This window comes from Fonticula alba (genome assembly GCF_000388065.1).
Source record: "Fonticula alba strain ATCC 38817 unplaced genomic scaffold supercont2.3, whole genome shotgun sequence".
Lineage (NCBI taxonomy): Eukaryota > Rotosphaerida > Fonticulaceae > Fonticula > Fonticula alba.
The window spans coordinates 2,702,859-2,710,224 of record NW_009242973.1 but is presented as its reverse complement, the minus strand read 5'-3'; the positions used below and the strand labels follow the sequence as shown (position 1 = coordinate 2,710,224).

The 7,366-nt window shown below is 64.7% G+C and overlaps 3 protein-coding genes across 3 annotated transcripts in view; 1 reads left to right on the top strand and 2 right to left on the bottom strand.

Annotated features, from left to right (window-relative positions):
- Nucleotides 1-700: 700 nt before the first annotated feature.
- Nucleotides 701-2,550, bottom strand: H696_02363 (hypothetical protein). Its single transcript, XM_009496264.1, has 5 exons — nt 2,370-2,550; nt 1,932-2,046; nt 1,664-1,797; nt 1,289-1,522; nt 701-1,152 (listed from the first exon to the last, which is right to left on the bottom strand). The coding sequence occupies exons 1-5, from the start codon at nt 2,373-2,375 to the stop codon at nt 1,105-1,107; spliced, it is 537 nt and encodes a 178-aa protein (XP_009494539.1). The 5' UTR covers nt 2,376-2,550; the 3' UTR covers nt 701-1,104.
- A 1,345-nt stretch (nt 2,551-3,895) lies between these two features.
- Nucleotides 3,896-5,917, bottom strand: H696_02362 (ribose-phosphate pyrophosphokinase 3). Its single transcript, XM_009496263.1, has 4 exons — nt 5,811-5,917; nt 4,909-5,449; nt 4,619-4,734; nt 3,896-4,494 (listed from the first exon to the last, which is right to left on the bottom strand). The coding sequence occupies exons 1-4, from the start codon at nt 5,815-5,817 to the stop codon at nt 4,148-4,150; spliced, it is 1,011 nt and encodes a 336-aa protein (XP_009494538.1). The 5' UTR covers nt 5,818-5,917; the 3' UTR covers nt 3,896-4,147.
- A 1,225-nt stretch (nt 5,918-7,142) lies between these two features.
- Nucleotides 7,143-7,366, top strand: part of H696_02361 (hypothetical protein) — a 3,241-nt gene continuing 3,017 nt past the window's right edge. The window contains exon 1 of the mRNA XM_009496262.1: nt 7,143-7,233. The gene's annotated coding sequence lies outside the window, so the exon portion shown is untranslated. The remainder of the gene's footprint in view (nt 7,234-7,366) is intronic.

Sequence of the window (7,366 nt, the reverse complement as noted above, 5' to 3'; positions counted from 1 at the left end):
CCCCGCTCTCCCCTGACTCCCCCCCCCTAGCTCCGTGCATTTCTCCTACGACGCACATCGATGCACCTCCGACAAGGCTCGTCTCCGTCGTGAGGGCCGCTCCCGCCCAGCCATGCCCACACTAGCGGACACCCCCACCCGACGCCCGGGCACCACGGTCTGCCCGTTCCCCGCCTGCCGCGGCAAATCCCCCCAGTTTGAGTGTCGGCAGTGCCGCAAGTCCTTCTGTGTCAGCCATCGGTGCGTGCCCCTCCCACTGGCCCGTCGCTGGGCATACTTCCGCCCCCTTGCATCCGTCCCCCCCTCCCCCCTGACATATCGCCCTCTGTTCTGACCATTCCTCAGACTTCCCGAGGTACACACTTGCCTGGCGGCTGGCACGTCACGGCGCGCTGGACAATCCGCCTCCCGGGGACCAGCCCCCGGCACGGGGCGCGATTGCCGGTCACAAATGGCCCTCGGTGGGCCTCAGGCCAGCCGTGGAAGGGGAGCCCCCACCTCCGCGACCGGCCCTCCCGGACAGGCCAACTGCAAGGTGATGTAGTGTTTGTGCCGGCGCCGAAGGGCGTCTGTGCGCAAAATGCATGGATCTTGAGAATGCCAAGAAAAAAAAAGCAATCCAAATAAAATCTTAGACCACAGTTTCCAATGTGCCTTCGGATGCTCCGGGGGGGGGGGGAGCCGGGGGAGACGTGTGCGCTTGTGTGCGTGGGGGCTTTATTTTTGAAAAGGAGCGAGAATTGGCGAGGAGAGGGGGGAGGACGCGCGCGGCGTGGAGGGGGCCCCTCCACAGGGGACTGCTCGCGCGTGAGAACTAGTGTGAGGTGCCGCCCGAGAGGCCCCTGCGTGCGCGATCACCCGGTCATATGGACGCATGTGCGTTGTGTGTGTGTGCGTGCGTGTGTGTGTGGTTGTGGAGGAATGTGTGTTGCACGGAAACATGTCGGAAGGCTTCCTCTCTCTGGGGTGGGTATTTGATGCGGAAGTAGCTACGGCCAGCCACAGTACAACGGTTCAAAGGCGAGGGTGTGCGTGTGTATGCGCGGGAATGAGGGGGAATGGTGTGATGCGCCTGCATAAGCGCGCGCCGTTGTGCAAACCTTCTTACAGGCTCTTGTTCATGAACTTGCGGCGGGTGAAGCACATCCACCACTGTGTGAGAACGAGGGGGGGGGGAGAGAGAGGGATAGAAAGCGGAAGGTCAGCACCAGCGGGGTATACAGGCGGGGGATGGAAGGGGATTGGCATGCTCCGGGCAGCCGGCCACCGGGGACGGATGTGTGCGCACCTTGCTCGGGACATCGGCATCGCCATAGACGATGGAAACCAGGCGAGTGCCGACCTCGTGGCGAAGCTGGGACATGTACTGGCGGAGGAGGTTGGCATCGGAGGGAGAGGCCGGCTTCTGGTAGAGGGCACCAAAGACGAAGTTGCCGTCGCCGGGGATGGCGAAGTTGGCGTCAGCCGCGGCGGTGAGCAGGCGCTTGTTGGCATCGATCTTGGAAGAGGACTTCTGAATGATCTGTTGGCGGCGAGGGGAGCAGGTAAAGGGGGGCGGGGGGGGGGGCGTCAGTGGGTGAAGATGCATTCGGCGGGGAGAAAGAGGGGCGGGAGGAGGAGGAGGAGGAGGAGGAGCTGCGAGTGTGTGCCGGTGGCGGCGTACGTTCAGGCAGTCGGAGATGTAGAGAATGATCCAGCAAAGGGCGCGGTCAGCGTTGCCCTGGAACTCGAAGTTACGGTAGAAAACGTTGGCGCGGAAGATGGAGATGGCCTCGTCAACGATGTCCATCTGGCCGGCTGATTTGGATGACCCGCCCCGCCGCGGGGCAATGGGGAGGAGGGAAGGGCGAGAGGGAGGTCAGTCTCTGCAACCGGGCGATCACTGGCCCTGGAGGTGAGCTCGAGCAGGCGGGGCAGGAGAGGTAGCGCACCGGGGTTCGAGGGGGCCGGGCCACGGGAAGAGGTGGTCAGAGGGAGCAGGGGGAAGTTGCCGACGACCTGGCAGTGGGCCTCGGTCGAAACAGCGTTGAAGGAGGAGTGGTAGGCCTGTGCAGGTGCATCAGAGGGGGCGCGAAGGGGGGGGGGGGAGGGTCAGCTTGATGGTGGTGGCGGCGGCGGCGGCGGCGGCGGTGGCGGCGGCGGCCGGCGGTGGCAAGCAAAGGGCGACAGGCGTCTTCATGCGCGTGTCGTGTCTGGCGGGGACGGGGGGAGATGTTGAGGGAGGCAAGGGCCTCTGGGAGGGGGCTTCACAGCAGGCATATGGCCCATTGGCGCCAGCAGACGAGGCAGGAATAGGGGGCATCGGGGGCGAAGGGAGGGGGCGAGGGGAGGCAGGGGGGAAGCGACGCCGAGGGGGAGACACGGCGTACGGGCATGATGGCGAGGTGTCCGCGAAAGGGGGGGGGGAGAGAGAGAGAAAGAAAACGAAGACGGCTAGGGAGCTGACTTTGTGTGTGTGCCAGAGACCAGGGGGTGATGTTGTTTTGGCCGGCCGAAAAACCGCCCCCAAACGCCGGCCGGGAGGACAACGGGGGCGGGGCCGGGGGCCTGCCCCTCATTCTCTTCGTCTGGCCTGTCCTTCCGCCCTGCGGCTGGGGTAGGGGTGACCAGTTTGCCCCGTGCGAGGGAGCGTGTGTGGGGATATGTCTGAATGCGAAGCCCAGTTCAGGTATGGGCAGAGCAGCGCTGGGGGGAGCTTGGTCGGGCGCGCCACAGCAGGTCGCCCCTCACCCTCCGCCCCGGCTCTCGGTCTAACAAAAAGGTGTCCCCCCCGACCGAGCTCGAGAGGGTGTCGTCGCTCGCTGCCCTCCCTCGAGAGTTGCCGATTGTTGCCGGCTTCCTAAGAGAGGGGAGCCGAGGCCACAGGCAGCGGCCTCTCCGCGCCCCGTAACAAGGCTGAAGGCGGCGAGAGGCAGCAGGGCGAGGGGGCGGGGGCGGGCGGGGGGGGGGGGAATGCACCCCGAGTGTTGTTCCTGTTACGGGGCAACCCTTGCCCGCCGGGAGCCCAGCCCCAGGGAAGCCGCGGGCAGGGCACCGACAACTCCAAAGCTGGGGCCCGGGGGCGGGCGCATGTAGGTGCTATCGCCAGGTTCCGCCAGACCCACCGAGAGAGGCTCGCATGTCTGTGGCTTCAATATATTGGGCCTTTTTTTATTCCACGGCCGCACTCTTTTGCAGCCTCGCTGGTTTCGAGGGGGGATTTCACCTGAGCATATTTCATAACATTGGAATGTCTTCGCTCCGGAGGGCTGAGAGCCCCGCGGCCCTTGCCGCCGGGGAGGATGCCCTCAAGTCCGTCGCCACCCACATTTGCCAGGCCCATTTTCGGGCGTTGGGGGCGGCCCGCGGGCCCGGCGACCGCGTCCTGCCCTTCTCTCGTCTTCCCCCCCCCCCCTCCCCGGGTTTTCCGGCCCATCTCTCCTCGCGCCGGGCCCCTCGCGTGCATGTATGCACACGGGCGCATATCGGGCAATCCAGCGCTGGTGCCGTTCGCCGTTATATGGGGCTGGGTCGCGGCAGCCCCGGAAGGCCCGGGGGAACCCGAAATGGCTTGCTCCCCCCCCCTCCCCCCCACTGGGTCGGTCGATTCTCCGGCTTCCGCGACATCGGCAAGCTGGCCGCTTTCGTCTCCTCCTGCTCCTCGGCGGCTTCAACCTTGTCCGCGCGTGCGTGCTCGCTTGTTCCCCCCGGAGATGGGCGGCAGAGAAGAAATAAGAGAGTCCTCTCTGTGATGCACGCCCCGGCCCAATGTTCCAATGGGAGAGATTTGCCCGACTGAATACCACGAAATGCCATTCCCCACTATCATGCGCATACTAAGACACACTCTTTACTGATGATACCCCGCCGCTTGCTCGAAAAGGGCGCACGATCTGAGGCAGGTCCAGGAGGAGGAAGAGGACAGAAAAGTATATTTTGAGGTTGCCTTTCACATTTTTTCTCTCGATCTCTCTCCCTCAAGCGCCAAGTAGCACACTTACAGGGAGGATACAAGGGAGAGGGAGAGGGAGGGGGAGGGGGTGGAGTTGGAGAGGCACACAAGGCATCCGCGGACCAGGCGCCAGCACATACCAGCAAATGGCCAGCGGTGACGGAAACAAAAAGAAGGCGCCCGCCCTCACCCCCGCATTGGCCCCCCGCCCCGCCATTAGCTGACGTCGTTGGCAAAGAGGAAGCTGACGCTCTCGCCGTTGTGGGTTCGCCGGATGGCCTCGGCCAGGACGGAGCTGACGTCGATCGTGCGGATCTTACTCTCCGGGTGGGGGTTGTCCTCGGTGGCATCGGGGAAGCACTCAAGCTGCTTCTCCGAATGGGGGATGGTGTTGGAGGCGACCACCGCCTCGAGGCGGGACTTGGCCAGCTTCTCCACGGCATTGCCACTGAAGATGCCATGGGTCACCAGAGCATACACCTTTCGAGCACCACTCTCCAGCAGGGTGTCCGCGGCCATGATCAGGGTCCCACAGGTGTCGGCCATGTCGTCCACAAGGACGGCTGATTGTGGCGGGCGATGGAGTGTGGTCAGCGTGCATGTGGGCTGTGCAGGGAGGTGTGCATGTCGGCACAGGGAGGTGTAGGTGGGAAGGGGAGAGAGGGGGAGAGAGAAGGTGGCACGCACCGATCTTGCCGCTGACATTACCGACCAGGACCATCTTGCTGACCTCATTGGCCTTCTTGCGCTCCTTGTGAATGAGGGCAAACTCAACGTCAAGCTTGTCGGCGATGGAGGTAGCGCTATGTGAGGGAAAAGGCCCGGGGGAAGAGGCGGAAAATGCAAAGTCAGCTTGCGGGTATGTGCCAATGCGGGGGGGGGGCAGAAAAAAGAAAGAAAGAAGGAAGGAAACAGAAAAGAATGCAGCTCTTCCCTGGGGGGAGGGGGGACGCCAAGCAGCCCGGCCGAATGCGCACCGCTTTGCACCACCAGCATCAGGCGAGACAATGACACAGTTGGCCACATCCAGGTTGGAGCGAATCCAACGAATGGCCGCCGGCTCGGCGTACAGATTGTCCACCGGGATGTCGAAGAAGCCCTGAATCTGGGACGCATGCAAGTCCATGGTGATGACATGGTCGGCACCAGCCACAATCAGCATGTTGGCCACCAGCTTGGCGGTGATCGGCGCGCGACTCTTGTCCTTCTTGTCCTGGCGAGCATACGGGAAGCAGGGGACCACGGCGGTCACACGCCGGGCGGAGGCCGTCTTGCAGGCGTTGATCAAGATGAGCAGCTCCATCAGGTGGTCGTTGATCTCCCCGCAGCCGGACTGCAGGATGAACACGTCCTCATCACGCACGGACTCCTCCAGCGTAACCGAGGTCTCCTGGTTCGGCAGCTTGCAGACCTTCACCTGGCTCAGGGCGATGCCCAGGCGGCGGGCCACCTGCTTGGCCAGCTCCGGATGGGAGTTGCCGGCGAAGAGCTTGATCGAATTGTCCATGGCACTAGATTCTGTGCCGACGACAGTCGGACGGAGTCGAGAGGGAGAGGAGGAGGGGGGGGGGGGGGGGGGGGGGGGAACGGGGGGGGGGGGGGGGTGGGCGGGGACACACGCGGGGGACCTCCTCGCCGATGTCCAGCAGCTCGGCCGGGCCGTCGGCTTCCAGGAAGTCAAATGCATCGAAGTCATGCCCCCGGCCGGGTTCGCTCTCATCCGACAAGGGGGGCGATGAGGCCGAGGAGGATGAGCCGGTGGAGAGGGGGGCAAGCAGGGGGAAGGTATCATGGGGTCAGGTGGAACAAAAGAGCGAAAGGGCGGTTAATGTGTGCGTTTGCGATGAAAGGGGGAAGGGGGGTGGGGGACAGAGGATACCAGACATAAAAGGTGGGACACGAGGTGGGGCAGGGGCAAGTTATGCGCTCATACACGTGCAAGCACAGACACAGATAGGAGGCGATGGGGAGGAGGAGGGGGGGGGGGGATTCTCGGGGATAATTCCAGGGGGTCCGGGTGCGGATCGCGAGCTATTCCACATGGGAGAGCGATCGCCGTTGGTGGCCAGTCGGTAGGAGAAGCATGGGGCCTGGTCAGATGGCGCGCGAAGCCAGGGTGTGTGTGTGTGTGTGTGTGTGGGAGGGAGGGAGAGAGGGAGAGGGGGAGAGAGAGGGCTGGTGGACATGTTGGATGGGCATACAGAGGAGAGGAGGCGACGGAATCAGGACAGGGAGGGGGGAGGGCGAGAAAAGGGGATGGAGGAGGGGGCCGGGCCTGTTTTGTCAACGGATCGTGCTCGAGCCCCGAGTGCGGTGCCCCTTGGGTAGATCTTTGTTTCCTGGCACCTCACAGAAGGGAGGGGGGAGGGAGCCCGGGAGTCTTCGCCCCCCCCCCCCCCCCCCCCCGCCGACTCGCAGGGGGGCGCCTGGCTGGGGACGATAACTCCCGACGATCGGAGGGCCCCAGGCTGGGGCCACAAGGCCAGCGCGCAATTCGCCCCCCTCACAGTCCTACGACCCCTCTGACAAGTGCCCAGGAAGGCCCGGCTGGACGCCGGAGCTTTGCACGGCGGAGGATATGAAGGATCCCCGACACCGGGGGACACGCGTTTCCGGGCCCTGGGCTGGGTGGTCCGGCCGCCGGACGGCCGCCCCCAGGGCCGCGGGCGCCCGACCGTCCGATCAGCTGGTCCGGTCACCCGGCCCCCGATGGCACATGCCCAGTCCTGACATCGACAATTAATGTTATTTCTTGTCCATTTAAAGTCCCAGCAAGGCGGTCCCACCTTCGGCGTGCCCTTCAGCAGGCTGACAACCAGCACTCTCACCGAAGCTCAGTCTATTTCCCCGCGCCCCTGCCCAAAAGACGCTTCTTCTTCTCGGGGCGTCGACGATCGCACCCTAGGGCCGATGGCCTTCGGGGGGGGGGGGGGGCGGTTCAGCGCGACATGTCCCCTGCCCCCTGCGTTGGGGTCTCTCCCCCGTGCGGCGGGCGACATTTCGTGTTTGGGGGAAAAGGGCGCAGGCGAGAGAGGGGGGCGGGGGTCGAGAGTCACACAGGCGACGAGCGTGTGGCTGCGCCTTCCGGTGGAAGAAACAACGGTCCCGCCTGGACACCGACCGTGGGTTCTATCTCCCCGACGTGCCTCGAGCCTTAGTGACCAACGGGACGCGCCGAGGTCTGGGACTCTCCCCCTGTCCTCGGGTCCCAGTGAAAATGCCTCTTCCCGGATCGCCCAGGCGCCGTGGGCCCGGGCTCCATCCCCCTTCTGGTGACCCCCCTCTCTCGCCTTTCCTTTCACGTACTGCCCGCCTGCACCTTGCTCCTCCCCCCCCCCTCCCCCGCCCGCTCCTCCTTTCCCTTTCTGTTCTTGTTTTCCCCTCTCCCGTCCAGGACCGCCGCCACGTCGACGTTGACTCGGCTCCTCGCCGCCC

Coding starts and splice junctions, on each gene's coding strand:
- H696_02363 (XM_009496264.1), bottom strand. Junction 1,798..1,931: donor CCCGGCCCCCTCGAACCCCG/GTGCGCTACCTC, acceptor CATCCAAATCAG/CCGGCCAGATGGACATCGTT. Junction 1,523..1,663: donor ACATCTCCGACTGCCTGAAC/GTACGCCGCCAC, acceptor CGCCGCCAACAG/ATCATTCAGAAGTCCTCTTC.
- H696_02362 (XM_009496263.1), bottom strand. Junction 4,735..4,908: donor GATGCTGGTGGTGCAAAGCG/GTGCGCATTCGG, acceptor TCCCTCACATAG/CGCTACCTCCATCGCCGACA. Junction 4,495..4,618: donor TAATGTCAGCGGCAAGATCG/GTGCGTGCCACC, acceptor CGCCACAATCAG/CCGTCCTTGTGGACGACATG.